Source organism: Polypterus senegalus, chromosome 13, assembly GCF_016835505.1.
Source record: "Polypterus senegalus isolate Bchr_013 chromosome 13, ASM1683550v1, whole genome shotgun sequence".
Lineage (NCBI taxonomy): Eukaryota > Metazoa > Chordata > Cladistia > Polypteriformes > Polypteridae > Polypterus > Polypterus senegalus.
The window spans coordinates 50,833,473-50,857,266 of NC_053166.1; the positions used below are offsets into that span (position 1 = coordinate 50,833,473).

A 23,794-nucleotide genomic window follows, 5' to 3' on the forward strand; every position below is an offset into this window, starting at 1 on the left:
CAACACAGGGCACAAGGCAGGAACCAATCCCGGGCAGGGTGCCAACCCACCGCAGAATAATATAAATGAAAGATTATTTTTGTTTCTATGTCTCTTTTGCAGTGTGATGATATGGAGTGTAATTCTGATTATAGAAGAGATCTGTTTTAAAACATGTTGCATACTCTTAGAGAAGTCTACCTTTACTAATCCATCCACTATCTAAACCTCTTTACCCTTTATAGGGTCACAGGAGCATTGAGCAAAAGGCCAGACAGCAGTCTCTCAAAAGCACACGTCTGCACAAGTGATGCTTTCATACTAAGCATTCTGTGTATTGTCAGCATCTCAGTGCTTGTCTTTTTATTTTTTGGTACACAGCACTTCTCATCAGCTTTTGATGGCTCCTATTAATGATGCATTACGGATATAATTGTCTTGCCTTTTTTGTCTTATGGTATCTGAAATTTTTCTGTTCTCTGAGAGTATGTTTCAGTAAATTGTTGTTTATTAAATGCATGAGATGTCTACCAAGAAAATGCAAGGATATTGTAGTGCACTTTAATTGCATCCTGTGGTGACAGATGGATATTTATATACAGTATATCATTCGTATGAAGTGATATAAAAAGGTCATTCTGTTTTATAGTCAGGAGTTGTCATTTGGAATTTTTAGATGAGCATCCCTTTTTTTTTTATTTTAATAATTGACGTGAAAATTCACTAGCGGTTGTCCAGACACACTAAAAGGCTTTTTATAGACTCTTTGGACACTGTAATTAGAAAATGAGCTACTTTGGGAACAATGGAGTGAAATTATGACATCACTGATGAAATGCAAATCACAATACAACTTCAACACCTGAATGCGCTATGCCAACCTAGAAAGAATGTCTGATATGGGAAAGATGAACAAAAAATTAATCTTTTAACAGTTTTCTAAATTAATACCAATGTTGTCTAAATGTAACGGCTACAAGACGGGCACACTGTCCATTCATCACTGTCATTGTAACAGAGCCCAACAGTATCAGGCACAAGGCAAGAATCAGCTGATGATGGAGTTCAAGATAATTACAGTGCACACATAATTATGCTAGGCCCATTTAGACTTATCGGTTAACCTAACATAAATATCTCTGAGTAATAAATCATTGAAAAATCACCCTGATCAACAGGATCTTTTAAATAAACAGTATAATAATAATAGTAATAATCCAAAATCTCCCATATCCTAAAGTCATTCATCCAAGGTTAACTGACAAAGTAAAACTGGCACCCAACATGAATGAATGTAGATGACACGGCTGATTCTAGTCTTTAAAATATTACAGCTAACCACCCATTCTCCACTCTCTTTGTGACCTTGAGCAAGGCAAATTGTAAATATTGTGTATATACAATGGACCCTTGACTTACGAACTCAATTCGTTCGCGAGGGCTGGTTTTAACTCAAGTTGATTGTAAGTCAAGACTATTTTTCCCATAAGAAATAATGGAAATACCCATAATGTGCTCCGAATCTCCCACAGCAACTTACTTAACCTTTTCATAATAAAAAAGGGTTGTATAATGCGCATGATTTACCAAAACACCAATAATTTTTCCAATGTACTAACCAAAAAGTTATAAAAAGTGCCTAGCCTACCAGAAACAACAATTTCATACTGTACTCCCCATTTAATTTGACCTCTTTGGGCTGCAGGAAGGGAGGAGGAGAAGAATGAAACGGAAGCTGGTTATTGTTTAGAAGGAGTCTCTTTATGCAAATCTTTTCTTTGTAAAATTGTTGAGATGGTGGATTTCGACATGCTGTACATATTAGTGAGATCGGTCACGAAAGCCACTCTCATATTTCCGCACAATTTCCTTCTTCATTTTGATTGTGATCACTCTTTCTCAAGTTAATAATGACAGTATTCGAGCACTCAGTTCAAAGCTGGTCCTGTTGTGAACTGCTGTAATAATACACTCCAAAGCAAGCCGGTGCTGACTCAGCCTGATGACATCATCATGTGCCGCGCCAGCTCACTAGCTAACATACCTTAACAATTGCTTTCTTTACCTTTGTTACCTTCTCTTCCTTCCTTAGCAATTATGCGTCTTGCTTGCCATGGTCTTAGTGAATTATATATATAGATAAATCACTGCACTGACCGAAATTACGTCCACAAACACATGTATCTGGGCTCCGACTGACGCTTACGAACGCTTTTTGCTGTTTGTTTACAATCGCACAAGCGGATACACGTGACCGCATTCGGGTTGTAACGCAAGATATTGGTCGTAAATCAAGTTGTTCGCATGTCAGGCCGGTCGTATGTCAAGGGTCGACTGTATATGCATTTACCGTGTGTGTGTGTGTATATATACTGTATGTGTGTGTGTGTATATGTATACACATACTGTATATAGGGTGAGCCAAAATGAAGTACCACATTTCTCAAGGGCATTAGATAGATAGATAGATAGATAGATAGATGCATTACGTGAGGTTGAGGCAGCCAAGTAGGTTAGAGTGGGAGTCCTTTGATTGATCCCTTGTAGTTTTCAGTCAGCAACATGCCTTGGTCTGGTGCGCACACCATGCTTTCACTGTTGAAGCATTTTTCAAAAACAATGAATCCATCATCACTACACAATGCGCCTGCCGAAGGCACTTCGGCATTCCTCCTAATGGTGATGTCCCAAATCAGAAAACAGTTCTTCAGTGGGTGGTTAAAGTTAGACACATCGGTACAACATTGAACAGAAAATCTCCAGGCCGCCCTCGGACTGTATGAATGCCTGAAAACATCCAAGTTGTAAGGGCATCAGTTTTGCAGTCTCCTAGACGTTCGGCGTGCAAACATGCTTCAGCCTTAGGCATTTCCAACACATCTTTGAGGAGGATTTTGCATGAGTACTTTAATTTCCATCAATACAGATAGATACTTTATTAATCCCCAAAGGAAAATTCACATACTCTAGCAGCAGCATACTGTGGTGGAGGAACGATCTCCTCAGTCTGTCAGTGGAGCAGGACAGTGATAGCAATCTGTTGCTGAAGCTGCTCCTCTCTCTGGTGATGATATTATTCAGTGAATGCATTGGATTCTTCATGATTTAATGAAGCCTACTCAGCACCTGTTGCTCTGCCACAGATGTCAAACTGTCCAGCTTCATGCCTATAAGAGAGCCTGCCTTCCTCACCAGTTTGTCCAGGCGTGAGGCCTCCCCAGCACACCACCGCGTAGAAGAGAGCGCTTGCTACAACTGTCTAATAGAACATCTGCAGCATCTTATTGCAGATGTTGAAGGACGCAAGCCTTCTAAGGAAGTATAGTCGGCTCTGTCCTCTCTTGCATAGAGCATCAGTATTGGCAGTCCAGTCCAGTTTATCATCTGGGTTGGGGGGGAGTTTTGGGACTCTCTCCTATGCTGGTATCAGCAGAAGGATGGGTGGAGGATGCAGTACTCTGAGGTGAGAGTGAGTTAGGGTGGTCAAACCTGTTAAAAAAGTTGTTCATCAGGTTTGTTGTCTCCACGTTTCTCTTGATGGTGGCACCCCGCTTCAAGCTGCAGCCAGTAATGATCTTCATCCCATCCCACACTTCCTTCATGCTGTTATTCTGCAACTTCTGCTCCAGCTTTCTTTCCTTTGCTTCCCTGAGCTGGACTCGGTGTTCCTTCTGCACACGCTTGAGCTCATGCTGATCACCGCCTTTAAAAGCCCTTTTCTTCTGGTTCAAAAGGCCCTTGATGTCACTTGTAATCCATGGCTTGTTGTTAGCATAGCAGTGTACTGTTCTGTACTTGTACAAAATGATGGTAGTGCAGGAACTCACTGAGAGAGCTGGGAGATCCGTAGAGAGTTGTGCACGAACATTCTTCAAACCGTTTATCGAGATGCCATCATTATAATGGTTGTGTAAATTAGCAAAACTTTCACTTTTGGGCTGAAATCAACCCTCGTGAACTTCATCAGAGACCCCTGCACCTGGTGTGTTACAATTTGGTGCACCGTCGCAGAATTTGGCATTGTAGGCCGTTACGTTTTTGAGGAGGGGGGAGCAACAGCCACCGTCACTTCAGAATGTTACATTGAAATTCTAGAGAACTTTTTGCGGCACCAACAGGAAGAAATGGATGTGGTGGATGCCTGGTTTCAACAGTATGGAGGAAATGCTCATATAGCGCAGAGATTCATACAAGTTTTACGCGAGCTGTTTCCAGGGAAGCTGATCTCCCTGTGTGGCGATGATGGGTGGCCTTCACGTTCACCTGATCTTGCTCCGTGCGATTTCTTCTTGTAGGGCAATTTCAAGCCGAAGGTATACACACACTGACCTCAAAACCTTGAATCCCTCAAGGATGCTATTCACCATGAAATTGCCGCTATTCACCTTGAAATGGCTGAACAAGTCATACGAGCATTCAGAAATTGTCTCGAAGAGTGTATCGCTAATGATGGCCACCACCTGGAAGACATCATTTATAAAAAATCTTTTTTTGTACTGTATACCCTTTCTTGTGCCGTAATGAAATTTATGTTATCTTGTAGCATTTTTGTAGAATAAATGTTTGAAATATGGTACTTCTTTTTGGCTCACCCTGTATGAATATATAATATTTAAATATATAAAAATACTAGTCATTCGTAATGTACCTTTTGGTGGTGTTAGAAATAGAAAGGCACTATACAAAGGGCTAGAACATAGGAAACATGTCTACATTTTATTCAGCAGTCACAAATAAAAGTGCCATTTTGTTATTGCTCTTTGACTGAATGCTTGTAAGAGGGCCAAATGGGGTTTTTCTGTATGTGTTGTATTTGTACTATATAGGTCACGTGAGGCAACTAGGGCCTACTACCAGATGGCCTACTATTTAGACCTTAGTGAGCCTCTTGGGTGTCTGCACACTTAAAGAGGAGTTATAAAATGACGAGTGTGAATAAGCTAGTATATCCCCCAACAAAGGTACAACTAATTACTGTATAAACTCAGAGTGAAATAGCCAGCATCCTTAGAAAACAAGTCAGTGATAATCGTTATAAAATCTTGAATAGCTTTAGGTCTTCTGGGAACTTATAATCATGAGTGAATTTATTCACATTGGCTGTTTGTGGTCACTAAAGTAGCTGAATCTGCTAAACAGGCCAGACAGAAGGATATGGAGGAAATGATGAATCAGTCAGAGCATGGAAAGTGACGTCGCTGTGCTTTGTCTGTTTCTCTCTCTCTCTCTCTCTCTTTCTCCACATTAGCTTTATCTTTTTTGTAATAAGACATCTGGAAAGAAAACAGTGTTAAAGAGTGTTGGTTGCAGGAAGTACATTATGGAGGCTAAGGTTTTTAATGGGGACAATGAAGCTGTAAAAAAGCGGAGACACTGATTATTTTTCCTGCTGCTTAATCCGAGGGAAGTTTTGACTGTGCTTTCAAAGTTTTTATTTGGCATTGTGTGAGAATTTCCTAAATCCTGTTGCTAATGCCATCATTTAATGGAACAGTCTTAAATCTGCATAATCTTTATAAAGGTCATAGGGACAGGAGCCTTTCCTGGTAGCAACATTTGCCAGGCAGGAATCAATGTGGGCGGGAGTGCAAGTCCATCAGAGGGAATATTCATGGGGCCAGTGTTGTCTCTTCAGATAATGTAACAGATATTTTCAGAATTTTGGAAGAAAACCAGAGTAAGTCATGTAGACACAGGTAGAATGTGCAAACATAATGCAAGAGCAGAAAACTGGATACCGGATGCACAAAACAGCAGTGCCAACCACTGCCCTACGATGCAACCCACCTTCATTTAGTTATATTTAAATACATATACAATTCACTGGATGTGAGCATACAGTTATGCAATCCAGAAGTTTTTCTTGTCAGTTTTGCATGTCAGTGTTTAATCAACTGCTCTACAGTTGAGTAAAGCATCATGTGTCTTTATTAATAATTACTGGCCGAATTTAAAAGGTTTATTTTTTTGAATAATTCTGCAATTACTTTGCTTCTGATTCTAACTTTTCTATAACATGTGGTGCAGCCCAATGATGAGATGCTGGCCTGTAAATTACATTGTTATCAGTTCAGTTCACACCACTGACTCTGCTCTCTGATGCTGGACAGGTCACTTTACACTGCCCAGCACTCCAAACCAAGGAAACAACTATGATTTTATCTAGATGATTTGTATAAAATCATCAAGTAAATGAATAAACAAATGTCTAAGATGGCTGGGAGGACAAGGCAGTTATGTCTACTGTTGTAGAGATCACACCCAGTGGGTCATGTGCTCCCTCTGTTAGTATTGGTAACCCTTTAATTAGTTCAGATGGAGTGTAGGTCTTTAAGTTTTTGCATATATCACTAGCTTCTTGTATATTTCTTTCTGGTGCTGAGTTGACTCATACATCCAGATTATAGAGACCCTCAGGCCTTTGTAAAGCTTGATTCTTTAAATTTCTGCACTGCCACGCATGCATTTTGTGAGATTGTTGTTCTGGTCACATATTTTATTCTTTTTAAGTGCATGTAAGATTTTTACATTTTGCTGAGGCTTCCCTAGTTGGTGTATTGATACTATTGGCTGTGTTATCCATCCAACCACTTTTCAGAATCTGCATATAACATTTCATGCTTTAAGTAGCTGGCGACATTTGACTCAAGGCTACAACCAAGTCTTGCAGGATGAAGAAGGCTATGGACGGACTATCACACTGAAACGTTTGTCCAAGGACTTGATTTTAACTTCATCACCAAAGTGTGGTAAATTTTCCATAGTACTGCCACAAATGCACCAGCCTGTTGGCACTCTGTTACTCATGGATGATATTCTGAGGTGTCTAAACTCCTTCACTTGGGGCTGCTGTTTGTTCCACTCTGAACTATAAGAGAACACAAATCTTTTCCAGGAGAGACCCATAGCCTCAGATTTGGCATTGCCAAGTCACATCTGGTCAGTTTCACATGCCATTGCCAAATCTCCAGTGCCTTTGGGTGATCACGGTTAGAAAATGACAAAAAAGACATTTTGGGAATATTTTGAGAGGCATATTCTGTGATCTTGTGATCCTTGGATTATGAGGATTGTTTAGGACCTAAATACATGTCACTAGTAGATTAGACCTATTTTAGTGATTCTGCTTTTATTATACAGTACTTTCATTATAAATGTCTCTTTAAATGACTGCTTTTATGTAATATTTGTTGAACTGGAGTATTAAGGATTTGTTTCGGCATATCATTATACTGTAGCTATGAATATATGTATTTTTGTGTGTAATTATTGTTCTATGTCATGAAAGATGAGCTTAAATCCACAGCTGAAGTTTGTATGAGATTTTAATTTTCCAAAAAGGATTTGGTAAAAATGCTTGAATTACATGTTATTGTGTAGAACTTAACAGAATATTACATTTTTTATTTACTTTTCTTTTTAGGTAAAATCCTTTTCAGACGAAGTCATATTCGAGACGTTGCAATGAAGAGGTTAGGGCCAATTGATGAATACTGTGCGGTAAGAAATGTAGCCTAAATATGAAATGGAGACTACACACTGACACTGCTTATTATTTATTTATTGACCACTAAATCTGTTGGCAGGTCACCATCATTGCTTTAAGCAGCTCCACATAAATTTTTAGTAGATGCTTTGTTGATCTCCTTATCAAACTACTGATGTTCACATTATTACTGAAACTGTGTGACGACAAACTGAATTGGTGAACACTTGATACAGTACTAGTCTTTTTGTCATATCAGGCATGGAAGTGAGATTTTGCCTTCTGTTTGTTTTGCAAACTGTTATTCATCAGGCCACACTACTGCACAGCATAATAATATGTGCCACATCCTTAGGAAATATAGTGGGTGTCATGGGGAATTTCACTGCATTAATTTTACTCAAAAGCTTGGAAACAAAAATAGAGATGAGTAAGATAAGGTTAATAAAAACAGAATATCTGCTTAAGCCATGTTAATCAATGTTTGGTCGTTTAGCTTTTGTAAACAGCATTGTGATTACACAGAAAGGTCTCTATTGTGCATATGCTAGCATTCATTAAAATAACATCCAACTACCTTATCTAGTTTGGATTCATGGAGAGCCAATGTTCATCCCTGCAGCCCTGAGCACAAGGCTAGAACCAGCTCTGAATGGTATATCGGTCTACTACAGGGCACATTCGCACCCCCTCTGGCTCAATCTAGAGTTGCCAATTAAACTAACATGCCTGGTGGAAGGAAATCTGAATACTGGAGAACCCATACAGACACAGGAAGCACATACAAATAACAACAACAAAAACAATTTATTTCTTGTGTGGCCAAAAATCACACAAGGAATGCTGCAATGGACTTTATCAGGACTTGTTTTTTGACAGACCCCCAGCCTTGACTCCCTAAGAAGACAAATTCCAAGTAAGTTAGGCATGCAATGGGTGTCATAAATGGGGTAAATACAACACAGTCACTTGCTTTTCAGCATTTTTAATGTTTTTAAGTAATGTCTTGATGTATGCTCAATAATCCAGGTAAGGAAATTCTAGAAAGTTGATTCTGTTCATCTGGACATAGTTTTTTTTCTGATACGTTTCATCACTCATCCAAGTGATTTCCTCAGTCTCAGTTGACTGCAGGTTTCTTCAACCTTATAAACAGTACCTTGGCCTAATGACCAAACAACCATCTCTGAACCGAGGAGGGGGCCTAAGGGTACATCTTTCACCATCTTACAATGTGGTATTGCAGCCATTCTCCAACTTGCTGCGAATGGTACTAATGGACATTGATCAATGGACAATTTTCATATCTTTGATCACACGGCGGGGCGGCACGGTGGCGCAATGGTAGTGCTGCTGCCTCGCTGTTGGGAGACCTGGGTTCGCTTCCCGGGTCCTCCCTGCGTGGAGTTTGCATGTTCTCCCCGTGTCTGCGTGGGTTTCCTCCGGGCGCTCCGGTTTCCTCCCACGGTCCAAAGACATGCAGTTTAGGTGGACTGGCAATTCTAAATTGGCCCTAGTGTGTGCTTGGTGTGTGGGTGTGTTTGTGTGTGTCCTGCGGTGGGTTGGCACCCTGCCCGGGATTGGTTCCTGCCTTGTGCCCTGTGTTGGCTGGGATTGGCTCCAGCAGACCCCCGTGACCCTGTGTTCAGATTCAGCGGGTTGGAAAATGGATGGATGGATGATCACACGGCCCATTGTTAGTCAATGGTGCTAGTTTGGTCGTTAGGCCAAGGTACTGTTTATAAGGTTGGAGAAACCTGCAATCAACTGAGACTGAGAAAGTCACTTGGATGAGTGATGAAACGTATCGGGGGGGAAAAAACTATGTCCAGATGAACAGAATCAACTTTTTAGAATTTTTTAAGTAATATTTATGCAGAATCATTTCCCATCTCTTCCTAACCACTGTGCTCCTATCACCAGCCTGGGTCATTTTGAAGTACTTTTGTGCCAACTAAGAAGTATAATTCTTCCACCATTTTTTCAATGTTTAGCTTGATCTCCTGTTTGGAGACTAGACTATAATTATAACAATTTTTTCAATATCGTATAGCTAGGAGAAAATCAATTTGGCAGACTCTGAGGTACAAAAATGCAATTAAATGTAACAGCTGTAATGAAAAATAACACAACTACACCATCATCCTTAGCAGGACTTATTTCAAAATTATAGATCTTTATTATCTTAAATACTGAGACCTGTATTTCTCATATTTACTAGCAGTTTATCCACACTTCAGCATGATATGCATATTTTACAGTTCTAATCCAGTATTTCATGACCTACTTATTATACCTATAAAATAACAGAACAAGTCCATGGTGGCATAGAATTATTGACTGTTTAGACACTTTAATTATTTCAAAATAAAAACACTGTCCCCAGTTAATGTTTAGAATATATATTTAACCTTGTTATGTCATGAAACACTTTGTTACTTCATAATGTAACGTGTACTAGTTCATTTGTGTTAATAGTTATGGAATAGATCATTAATGACCTAATTGATTATTCTACTAATACCCAAAATATGCACTTCTAGAATTGGCAGCTTTATGCTTGAACTGGCTTGGAATAAGTGATTTATGGCAAAACTAGTTCAGGTCTTCAATTTCCTTTTAATTATATAATGGTTAATTAGTGTATATAATGACAATCACTTCACCTTCACCATTCACTACCATCCTGAAATAGCTGCATTAGATACTTTAATAATAACGTGCATCTCTATGGCGTTTATAATACAAAGACCACAAAGAAATTAAGATAAATCCACAGAGCTAATTATATACTGGGTGCTGAAGAAGCGTCTCACTAGATGTTTGTCATGAGGTCTTGTATTTGTTCTGCTTGATAAAAAAATCTTGTAAAAGACTGAAAAGTCTATACAAAAATACAGAATGATACTTAATGTGCATTATGTACTGTAGCATTAACATATTCAAATGTTTGGTCAGATTTCAAAACGTGGAGTAATACTATACAGTATTCATTAAACAACAAAGAAACAGAATACTTGTCTGCTTATTATCAACAAATCAAATCTTAAAATATTTAAAAAGTTAATGTCTCAACAAAACCATAGCCTAGAATAAAAACTACCATAATTGTGGTTATCCAGAGTAAGTCATACATTTTTACTATGGAATATACAATCTATATTCATGTGGCCAGTCACTCTAAATTGTGCTTTCTTCATCTGCTGACTTCAGGACTGGTCAGATGGTACTTGTGTGGGTGTTGGACATGTGTGCTGTCATTAACTTCCTACTTTGGATATCCTGTATTTCCTGAAATAAGCTTTGGCTTGCCATAATTCTGATGATTTGGAGACTATTTTCCCACATGGATATATATGGATAAAAAAGACTTTGCACTTTGTTCTGATATGAAAGCTAACATCTGTTTAAGATGAAACAGGTGAAGTGACTGTCTACATTTCTGCTTCAGTACATTTATGAAAAGTTTAGAAGTATTTATTTTTTTCTGGCTACTTTCTACCATTGGTATTTGAGCCATAATTTTACGTTAGTGGTCAAGTGTTCCATCTAGTTTCGGTAGCCATGTGATCAAGAAGTTGACAGGGTTTTCTTTCCTAACATTACTCCAAAAACTAGCTTTAATTTAATTAAAAGGAGAGCAGTTTTACACCAATTACTTTCTGGCAAAGGAGTATAAAGATGCCAAGGTGAGCTTTAAGTGCGTGAATACTACTCTTTTCCCAATTGTGACCCACAGATAATTGGACAGAATCCGACTGTGCAAGTGAACTGCTTAAAAGTAGAAGAACAGCAAATGGCATAGCTTCTGCCTATCCTGGCCATTTGTTTTCTTGAGGGACAAAAGGCTCAAAAATAGAACTGACTTGCTTAAATAAACTGGCTAACCAAGCAAAAACAATAGAATTGCACTGTTTACTGCCCATCATTGTTTTTTTTTTTTGTTTGTTTCTATTTTCCAACCTGCTTTGTCCTGAACAGGGTCACAGGGGTCTGCTGGAGCTTATCCCAGCTAGCATAGGATGCATGGCAGATTAAAGTCCATCGGAGGGCACACACACACATATTAGGGCCAATTTAGAATTGCCAGTTCACTGAACCCACAAGTGTTTGGACTGTGGGAGGAAACCGAAGCACCCGGAGGAAACCCATGCAGACACAGGAAGAACATGCCAACTCTACACAAGGAGGACCCGGGACATGAACCCTGGTCTTTTTCATTGCTACGCTACCACTGCGCCACTGTGACACCATCATTATTTTTAAGGTCGCAAATATATGAAAGCATTTTAGTTAGTTTATAATTTTTTGGATGAATTTACACTAATAAACTGGACAAAAACATTTCTTATCATTTGTTCCATATTTAATCATTAGTTCAATGATGATTTTCCTTCACCCTTTTTTGTAGTTTGTTTGTTTATTCTAGGTAATGGCTCTTGCTTGTGATAACCACACAATCAGTATTCTATGAGATGTCAGTATCTTTATCTGTATTCTGTATTTGGTCTCCATGCAGTATTAGAGGCTCAATTTAGGATATTGTGCTGGTACTAGAAGCAAAAAAAAAACATGCCTATAGTGGTCTACAGAATCAAGTGTAAAAAAGAAGAGAGAATGTGAGATGAATTAACCAAGTATATGAATGTTAAATCTTTCAATTCCAGGGAGCAGTTTTCTAAAGAACTGAAAGCTTAATAACAGTGATGAGGAAATACTGTAGTTAACTCATGACACACTGAGTGGACGGAAGGAGAATAACTGTTTTCTATTACTGAGTCATTCTGGGTAGAATTGTCTTGTTTGTCTTGTTTCAATAGCTCTACAAGCTCAGCTCTGTATCCGACTGCTTTTGCTTTCTGCAGATACAATGGTAGTAATCAATAAAAGGCAAAGTGTTCAGTCCTGATATGGAGTACATTATGTACTGTAAGTATTAAACAGCAGAACAGGACCCCAGAAATTTTTACATTTATTATACTGAAAAGAACAGCTGAGTAAAGTCTAGCTGGATAGTGTCTCATGTATTCAGCTTTTGAACAATATGTATCAGCATTATAACTGCGAATTCTATGCTTCCCTGAAAAATCAGCAAAATATCTCTATATGACCTAACCACTTGGACAATGGTTGTACTATTTAAAGAACAAGCATAGAACACAGTGGGCTATTGAAGGCCATTGGGCAATTAAAGTGCACCATGTTGTGAATGTTCACAGAATATAAATTGTGCTGTATGAGTAGGAGGGTAGTAAGTAAGTTTAATAAATAATTATATCTAAATCACATTTATAGTACAGTATATCTGTACTTTGAACATTACTGTTTGTACATGTTCAGTTCTTCATTTGTCAGAGTGGAAAGGATGTGAAAGACTGAGTAAAATGTTTTTAGAAGACAAAATCACCGAAGTCATCTCACTGCAGATGGACTGCAAGGCTAGACACCTGCCTGAATACTGGGGCCAATTCAAACAATATGTGGAATTATTGATGTTTTGATTGGTTTAATGGAGAAAAGAAAGAGATGAGATAAGAAAATTAGCTATGCACAATTGTTTAAACTTTTTTACAATGGTTTTAAAAATGCCCAAAACAAAAATGAAACTGTAGTGGTATCACTCTGTAATCAAGTATGGAATATGATCTTTCAGCAATTTTGGAACAAGCTACAGCAGCTGCCAAAACTGCGATCATACAAACAGTTAAGACAAATAAACACATATTTCTGAAAGAGAGGTCACAAGCACAGCTAATAACTAAAAAAAACAGGCCACTCATTTTCAAATATTCAAAGACTGTGAACAATTAGGCAGCTCCTGGAATGGATAATCCTAAGAAAAATAAAGTGATAAAACATCTAGACCTATCATCAAGAAGCATCAAGCCTGGAATAGAAGATACAATTCTCAAAGGAGGTTCCTTCTGTGTGCCAGGGTTTCATTGCGGACCACAGAGGGACAGCCAAAAATGCATGACCCAACTGCAGAAAACTTTATATTCTATGATTAAGTACACCTGAAATAAATAATATTTATATGTACACTGCCAGAAACAACAGAAAATTATTAGGAAATCTAAAAAGAGAAGTACATAACTATTGATTAAGAAGTTTACAACAAATCCTTAAAAACTAAAAAAATAAGAACATAAACTAAACACTCAGAAAGGAAATAATAAAATAAATATTTCTAATAAAATAAAGTAAGACAAAACCCCAAAGAAATACAGAAACATTTAAAAACAAACCAACAGATACAGAACAATAATGAAAAGTCTTAACTTGGAGGTTCTCAAACTCGGTTCTGGGGGCCCACTGTGGCTGCAGGTTTTTGTTCCAACCAGCCTCTGTTTTTCATTGGACTCCTGGGCTAATTAAGTGAACTGTTGTTTCCCAGATTCCCTGTTTTGGGAACAATATACAAATTAGAAAACTAAGTTTGTTAAAAAAAAAAAGTATTAAAATGTACTAAGCAGTTACAGTATATGTATTTTTTTCTTTTTAACAGTATTTTTATCTTGATTGTCATTCTACTTTTCTAGGTGGTCTAATTAATCCATTATTTACTACTTTGTGGGGCTGACGCTAAAGTAGTTGCAGCCTTTCACGATTGAGTGCTGTTTGCTTGGCTTTCTGCTCTGCTTATTTTTAATTGTCATTATTAAGATTCAATGAAGAGAGCAAACTGCATAGAGAAAGGGCGAAATGTAATAAAAAGAGAGAAAATATTTCTAAGTTTCTTATAAATGTAAAAATCATGCTGCTGTGCTTTTCTGAATGTAGAATAAAAGATAAATAATACCAGCTAATTAAATGAGATCGGTGCTATCAGGTGTTGTCACTCATTAGGAATCTGGTTGGAACAAAAACCTGCAGTCACAGGGGGCCCCCAGGACCGAGGTTGGGAACCCCTGCCTTAACTCTAATCCTGATAACTAAGAATGTATTTTCAGCTTGATACAAGGAAGACAAAAAGCAAAACTTCAAGAAAACTCTTATTTACTCTTTGGTAACTAATCTTAAATAAAAAGAGGATGAAAAAACATTCACTTAAAAGTGTCAAATATAAAAGGAAGAATAAACAAAAATGAAAAAAGGTGGAGGTCCAGCAAAAACCATGAAACATTTGCAATAAGACACATGCCAAATAGGGAAGGAAACTGGCCAACAGAATGTAAACCACACTTGAACTGTGGAAACAGAACCATTCAGCAAGGGCGTGTTGTTGGATGGATTTAATTTAGTGTGTGGCATAGACCAAAAGAGGCCTTCCATGGGGCTGAACTGAGAATTTCATTGTCATTATCAAAAGTCACATTATTAAAGTTGCTAAATTGATTATCAAAAATTTTTTAGGGACAAAAATATCTGACATCATAACAAAACAAAAATCAAAGCTGAAATATTAACTGTTTGTTTTTAAAGCGAGGTGTGCTTTCTTCTTTATATCATAGCCTCTATTATACATTATATATTATTGGCACTTGTGTAAAATATGCCTTGCAACCACATAACATCAACCTGACCATAAGCTCTGAAATGACAGTGTTGTGAATCTCCAGATTATCACCCAAGGAGTTTGTCCGTTTCCTTTTTTAATGTTTGGGAACATTTCTCATATTATTATTTACCATTGTGTCAGTGATGTGTTTGAAGGACCATTTTGAATGGGTTTTACTGTAATCACCGCCATTTTGTGGTAACTTCTGCATGGCTTTTGCCATATTGCTTGCGGTTGCTGTGCCTATTGCTAGTCACCTGATCCAAAGGACATGTGACTACTATGTCATCATTTGCCTGCCTATTGAAGAGGATGCTGAACAACACCTCAATCACTGGATAAAAAGAAATAAAAAAAAAATATTTGTGATTGGGTAAACTACCTTTTGCTACTTTTGTTTTTGTGTTTTAACAAGTGGCCTTAGCTTGCCTTTCCTATCAATGAATTCCTGTCTGTTTCTTATCTTGTTCTTGTCTTTTACCAGTCCATTTGACAGATGACATCCATAGAAATAAACCCACAAAAGTTTAGCACCCATTGGAAATATATATATATAAAGGGAAATAAAAATCTATATATATAATTCACTAAGGCAAGACAACCATGGAAAGCACGCCGGAAGGGGCGTGGATTCACTGAGCCGCCGAAAAGTAAGACACCTATGACGCATGCAGGAAGGAGCCACGCCCACCAACTCCTGGCACCTCCGAGCCACGTTGACTGTTTATAGAGGCATGTTTCTCGCGGAGGTGAATCGCCATATGCAGCATGTAAAACGGTTTGCGAGGGGTATCCCATGGGATCCTTAAAACAATCCTTTACAGCTGAGGTTAAAACACAATAAAGTAAGCAGTCTTTAAAAACCGAGTTTTCGGTTACGAAGCACAACCGCGTACACCATAGCAAACTGTTTTACACGCTACATACAGTAATTCACATCTGCGACAAACATGCATCTTCTTAGATGCTCCTGCAGGAACACGGAAAGTCTACGTGAGTCACGGGTGCATCTGGACTGTGCTAAGATGACAACGACTCAAGTGACGAGTTGGAGGTGGGCATATGAGGGATGGCGGTCTGCCAGTTTTCAGTCACGGACGATTGTGTGTTTGTTCGTTCTGTGCATTGTTATAATGTTGCTTTTCTTGCTGATTTATTACATTACCGATTTTTCAAATGTTATTTTTTCCCTGTGCTTAAAAATCATTAAAAAACCAGCCTGATTATGCGTATGGTACGCCGCGGGTGGCTAGTAATATATAATATCAAAAGTAGAACACAAAAATCAAATCAATGTGTTCATGAGCTCCAGTACACACACACACATTTGCATAATGAAGCAAAATATGCTGCAATTGAAAGTCAGACAGTTTATTAATGTAATTCATCCATGGAACAAAACTTCTGACATAAACTATGTTTCAGCAAATAACAAAATACAGTGGAACCTCGGTTCACGACCATAACTGGTTCCAAAACTCTGGTCGTAACCTGATGTGGTCGTGAACCGAAGTAATTTCCTCCATAGGATTGTATGTAAATACAATTAATCTGTTCCAGACTGTATGAACTGTATGTAAATATATATTTTTTTAAGGTTTTAAGCACAAATATAGTTAATTATACCATATAATGCACAGCATAATAGTAAACTAAATGTAAAAACACTGAATAACACTGAGAAAACCTTGAACAACAGAGAAAACTAACACTGCAAGAGTTTGCGCTACAGCTTTACGACCCGCTCGCTAAAAACACTTTTTTTTAAAGAGTTTTAAGCACAGGGAAAAAAATGAACATTTGAAAAATCCGTAATTTAATAAACCACCAAGAAAAGTAACATTGCAACAATGCACGTGCGTGTGTGTGTGTGTGTGCGTGTGCGTGTCTGTCTGTCTGTGTGTGTCTGTGTCTTTCTCTCTGTCTCGTGCGCGCCTGTGTGTGTGTGTCTCTCTACACCTTTGTGTGTCTCTCTCTCGCTAGCTCGCTGCACAGGGAATGCATAGGGAGAGACTGAACACGTGCAGAAATCATCGGCACGCACAAACCGCAAGGGAAACTGGCTTGTTCGTATACCGAATGTGTGGTCGTGAACAGATGCAAAAGTTTGGCAAACTTTTTGGTCGTAAACCGATTTGTACGTGTTCCGAGACATTCGTGAACCGAGGTTCCACTGTATCTACACTGATTAAAGTAAAATATTTGAAATTAGGTAAAAACAGGAAAAAAAATAGGCATGTAGAATACGTGCACACTTGTCTTGCTATGCAATATGACGATACTGGGGGATTCAGGAGTTTAAAAAGAGACAATAGTTTAATTTTTAGCTCAGTTCTAGTCAGAGAATCATTCATTGCATGGATAGGTATGATTTAATAAATAGTTGCATGTACTATATCACTATCCTAAATGTAGATAGATAGATAGATAGATAGATACTTTATTAATCCCAAGGGGAAATTCACAGATGATCAAATGTCATTGTTTGAACAAATTTTGGAAAACAAGGCAACAGTGTCTCAACAGATCCATATCATGATTAACCTTAAATGAAGCAATTGGTTTAAGGGAAACTACTGTAAATGTTTAACTTAGAGTATGTGGTTAAGAGAAGTGTGAGGAATGTCACCTCAACACGGTTGATTATGTGGCAGCGGTCTTCTATTTGTTACAATCAGATCAGCTTGTGGATTTTTTGAGAACACTTGAAATACGTGGAACAGTATCATAAGTGTCTGTTTGAAAAGACGGCAGAAATATTGGTTTGAAAGTTAGTCAAGACTATGACCTTTGCTGTAGAAGACCTCCCCTTTCCTTTCTTGATACACAGGGGTTTCCAGATTGTATTATTTAAACCCAGTCAATCTTAGTCTGCTAGTTTGTGTTTTATAAACCCTTCATTTATGGATAAAGTGAGTCACCATAGAGGCCGATCTTGAATGTGAAATGTGGCTTCTGTAGCTTTGTGAACTCCACCATGTTTTCCGGTACAGGAGGGAGTGGTGATGCTTTCATGGCATATATGGAACCCTGCCAAACTATGTGATTAATATTCCTTGTAGCCTGCCTTTGTCCTATGCTGGCTCTAACAATTAACTTAATGCTGGCTCCTCCAACCATTGCAGTAATAAAGTCCATTTGCTCTGATGTATTTCCCCCTTCAAATCCTCTGGGATTTTTTATACTGAGAGACATTCTCAAGGAGAAGTGACCTAAAAATCTTGACAGTAATTAATACAAGCAGGCCATCAACCATCGCACTAAGAATCAGGTCTGCATTTCTACTTGTTTCACACTAAAAAGATGACTTTTTACCTTGACCAATGGTATTTCAGGCTAAATCTGTAAAAATAGCAAACTTTTTACATTATTAAAAGACAGACCAACCGAAAAAGCGCACATTAGCCTGAGTACTTTGTGCAATACCTGCTTAAGCTTGCTTAAGCTTTCACTTACAGCAGTCTGTGATGTGTAAAGATTGGCAGTAAATGTAGACAGTGCAGGGAGTTAGTGAGATCAGTTCAGATGAGGCAAAGTTTAGAGAAAAACTGTTAATCACCAGTAAGCACACAAACAGACTCTTACTAACATCCTAAATTCACAAGCTTTCCCTCTTCACTTGACTTTGTTGGTCTGCTTATCTTGTGTATGCTGGCTAGACAGGGAAGGTTAGAAATGAATAAGATTAATTTTGTGAAGCTGAGAGTGGTCAGGATGAACTAGACTGATCTTCAACACAGCAGCTTAATATAAAGTGCAATGATTTTATGTCACATTTTTTGTCATGCTTTAAATCAGGCTTATTTTAAAACCTACATACATATGTTTGGTATCATTCTTTTTAGAATTGGTCAGACTTTAATGTGGTGTTGCTAGATTTTCAGATTCTTATTCCAATTTTAAATTATAAACTAAAAAAATATCAAGAACTCACATCCTGCAAGACAAGACTTTGTGCGCCAAGAGATTTAACCAGGCCCGGGGCTGGAAATAAAAGACAAAGAGTAGGACAGCTGCTGTACACGCTTTTAAATGTTTGAAGTGTCACGTGAGATGATGATGATGATGATGATGCTAGCCGTTCCCCGCTGTGCTGCCCATGTAGTACTGAAACAGGACAAAGTTTAAAAATCAATAAACATAAAGGTATTGCTAGTTAAGCGGAGGTAAGTTTGGCTCCAAAACACAGAGGTAGACCGACTCCCTACTCTTGACGTCACGTTTCCCATTACCCTCGGCCTGCATCCTCTGTCTCGGATTAGCGTGAATATATTGCTCCTTGCAAGTAAACTATGGTTTTTAGCGTGATGAGAGAAGTTGCAGAATCAACCGGAATGTTCAGTCAAATTATAGAAAAAAACCTGATCTAAATCCATTAAGTAGTTTTCTCGTGAAAAGCGGACAGACATACACACAGACATGTGTGTGTGTGTATATATATATATATATATATATATATATATATATATATATATATATATATATATATATATATATATATGTATATATATATATAATTTATTTATATATATATATGTATGTGTGTGTGTGTGTGTGTGTGTGTGTGTGTGTATATATATATATATATATATATATATATATATATATATATATATATATACTGCTCAAAAGAATTAAAGGAACACTTTTAATCAGAGTATAGCATAAAGTCAATGAAACTTATGGGATATTAATCTGGTCAGTTAAGTAGCAGAGGGGGTTGTTAATCAGTTTCAGCTGCTGTGGTGTTAATGAAATTAACAACAGATGCACTAGAGGGGCAACAATGAGATGACCCCAAAACAGGAATGGTTTAACAGGTGGAGGCCACTGACATTTTCCCTCCTCATCTTTTCTGACTGTTTCTTCACTAGTTTTGCATTTGGCTACAGTCAGTGTCACTACTGGTAGCATGAGGCGATACCTGGACCCTACAGAGGTTGCACAGGTAGTCCAACTTCTCCAGGATGGCACATCAATACGTGTCATTGCCAGAAGGTTTGCTGTGTCTCCCGCACAGTCTCAAGGGCATGGAAGTGATTCTAGGAGACAAGCAGTTACTCTAGGAGAGCTGGAGAGGGCCATAGAAGGTCCATAACCCATCAGCAGGACCAGTATCTGCTCCTTTGGGCAAGGAGGAACAGGATGAGCACTGCCAGAGCCCTACAAAATGACCTCCAGCAGGCCACTGGTGTGAATGTCTCTGACCAAACAACCAGAAAGACTTCATGAGGGTGACCCAAGGGCCCCATGTCCTCTAATGGGCCCTGAGCTCACTGCCCAGCAGCATGCAGCTCGATTGGCATTCGCCATAGAATAACAGAATTGGCAGATGCGCCACTGGTGCCCTGTGCTTTTTACAGATGAGAGCAGGTTCACCCTGAGCACGTGACAGAAGTGAAAGGGTCTGGAGAAGCCATGGAGAACATTATGCTGCCTGTAACATCATTCAGCATGAGCAATTTGGTGGTGGGTTAATGATTGTCTGGGGAGGCATATCCATGGAGGGTCACACAGACCGCTACAGGCTTGACAAAGGCACCTTGGCTGCCATTAGATATCAGGATGAAATCCTTGGACCCATTGTCAGACCCTATGCTGGTACAGTGGCTCCTGGTGCACGACAATTCCTGGCCTCATGTGGTGAGAGTATGCAGGCAGTTCCTGGAGGATGAAGGAATTGATACCATTGACTGGCCACCACACTTTCCTGACCTAAATCCAATAGAACACCTCTGGGACATTATGTTTTGGTCCATCCAATGCCACCAGGTTGCACCTCAGACTGTCCAGGAGCTCAGTGATGCCCTGGTCCAGATCTGGGAGGAGATCCCCACAACACCATCTGTCATCTCATTAGAAGCATGCACCGATGTTGTCAGGCATGTATACAAGAACACAGGGGCCATACAAAGTGCTGCGTACAATTTTGAGTTGCTGCAATTAAATTTTGGCAAAATGGACTAGCCTGCCACATAATTTTTCACTCAGATTTTTGGGGCATCTTTGAATTCAGGGCTCTGTAGGTTGATCATTTTCATTTCCATCAAACGATGTGGCATCCTTTCGTTCCTAACACATTACCCAGTCTATATCAGTATAGATATCCAGGAGGATTTCTTTTTCCCATTGAGATCTGATGTGTTTTCAAAGTGTTCCTTTAATTTTTTGAGCAGTTTATATATATATATATATATATATAATGAAAATTTGCTCCTACTCTACTGCATTTCTAAAGTGTTAAGTCCACTTTAGTTTTTCCTGATCGACACAATTTTTACCTGTATATGTCCTGTTCTCCTAACATACTGTACTTTTCTGTTCCCTTTACTGAGTATTACTTAGCAGTATATTATTTTGTAAATTATACCAATGACCCATACTGCTTTATTAAACATTTACTTTGCAAAGATTTAATTATAGTAAATGAGTTGTAAGTGAATTACTAGTTACAGTATTGTCTTTTTTAGTATTTTCTTGTCATATCAATAAACCACATTCAAACAAAACTTATTTTTAGTATAATGTTTCCATATTTAAAAATTTTCACTGTACACATAATAAAGCACTTCCATTTATGCATAAATGTGACAGAGCCCTAAGATGCCCTTTATTCTTTCTGCAGACATGCAACACAGCACTCCTTCCTTTGACACAAAATTGAATGGAATTACTAAAGATGCTCTTGATTCAGTCGAGTTCAGACTGTATAAATGCTCTCCGATAATGGAAAATCTTATTAGGTCTTGCTGATTCATATTCCAGCTGAGTCTCTGCTGTGTAAACTTTAAGGAAGGCAGACGGATGCCCTGTACAGCTCAGTGGGGCAGTAAGAACTGGCCTATCAATTTCTTTTGGCTGCGTACACTGCTAAGACACATAACCCAACTGAATTAAACACTGAAAAAAAATTCAGGTATACAAATGATATATGTAGAGAAATAGATTTATGTAGTGGGAGTGTTCATTTTTATGCATCTGGACATTCTTTAAGCAGATTACAGCAAATAGCAGACACTTTTTTATCCTAAGGAATGTCACAGAGAACTTTTTGAATTAAAATCCTCAGCCTTCACCAGATTAAAGGCAAACATTGCATCTACCCTCCTCTCCTGTGTATCCTCACATCCACGCAGTAATACTGTTCAACATGTGTAAAACAGTACAATAACAAATTTACTTTTTATTTAGATTTGAAGCCATGGGTTACTCTTTGAGTCAAAATATCCAGTTTTCTGCAAGCTATAAGTGCTAATGTGAAAGAGTCCCAAATAAATTGTTTGACATGTTGGTCTTATATATATATTTATATTTATACACACAGACACACACACACATATTGTACCTACAGTTGTGGTTTGTAAAGATATATTACTGTCTAGGAAAAAGCTTTCCTGAGTATCTCCACCACATATCATTATTGTCCAAATGTTTAATATAAATTACAAGTGGGAGGCTTCTGCTAATGTGGAGGTATGGGCTACATGTTGTATGATGAAATAATTTCTTTTTTCTTTATATTCACTATAGGGACCATGTGGTCACCTTATTGATATTCTCTTTATATTCAAAACACCGTCGTTTTCTGTAGGTTTTGCCTTTGTGATGTTCATCAATAAATCTTGGACACCTAAAGAGTCTTTTTATTTGTTTGCATTGGTAAGCATATAGAGTGGCATAGTGGCTAGAGTATCAGCCTTTAAACCACAAGGCTGCTGATATCTCTGCTACAATGTGTGACCCTTAACAAATTGTTTAATTTGTCTGCACTCTACTTGTACTATGAAACTGTAATTGAAATGCACTTTAACCACAAAGAGAGACGCTGTATAAATAAAATGTCTTATTAAATTGAAATTATTTATTTTTTATTTTGAAATTCTGAAGAATTGTAAATAACAAAAAAAAACAACATTTTTTTAAAGTCTAAAATAAACAAACTACATATCCCACTGCATTTCAATAAACAGGTGATCCAGATATCTTAGCATATATAACATAACCTTCTCAAACACACTTATTCACAGGTGGGCATAGCCTATCTTTGCAGCCATGGGCAGGAAATGGCCCTGAACAGGCCACCAATCCATCACAGGACACACTCTTGCACACACCCATAACCATACACATGCTCATACTTTTACAAGGGCCAATTTGGAATCACCAATCAACCCCAGCAGTGTTTGGGAATGTGAAAGGAAACCCCACAAACCTAGGTGGGTAAAGGGTATGGAATTTGAACCCCTAAGGCAGCAGCGTTGTCAATTGTGTCACCCTTCTGCCCTACTTAGCGTGTATTTACTCTACCAGTCAAAAATTTTACAACACCTCAGTTTATATGGTAATGCACACAGCTTAATATCTTAATGTTTCATGAAATCAAGGTGTAGAATAAATAAACAATGGCAAATGGGAAAAAAAGCAAGTTAAGGAATCATTAAGTTTACAACTTTTCATTCAGATTTTTGATTAATCAAAGTTGCCACCTTTTTGCTGATATAACAGCCAAACTGTGGTAACCTTTTTGATTTAGAAATCCAGTCACTCGGTTGAATTCATCAACTCTGCCTCCAGCAAAAGAACCCCAGACCATCACAATTCCTCCTACATGTTTGGCAGTTTGTGTCACACACTAAGGATCCATCCGTTCATCAACTTGACGGTGTACAAACACCCTGCGTGTTGGACCAAAGATTTCAATTTTTGATTCATCTGTCCATAAGACTTTCTTCTAGTCTGCAGTTGTCCACAGCCAGTACTTTAAGGCCTGATTTTGTCCTTTAAGCAATGGCTTTCTTACTGTCACTTGCCCCATCAAACCTGCAGAA

General features: G+C 38.2%; 1 protein-coding gene across 2 annotated transcripts in view; it reads left to right on the plus strand.

Annotated features, from left to right (window-relative positions):
• Positions 1-23,794, plus strand: part of sh3pxd2b (SH3 and PX domains 2B) — a 148,199-nt gene that overhangs the window by 64,620 nt on the left and 59,785 nt on the right. For both annotated transcript variants that reach the window (XM_039776147.1, XM_039776149.1), the window contains exon 4: positions 7,403-7,479. In XM_039776147.1, the coding sequence (XP_039632081.1) occupies positions 7,403-7,479 (77 nt within the window). The remainder of the gene's footprint in view (positions 1-7,402; positions 7,480-23,794) is intronic.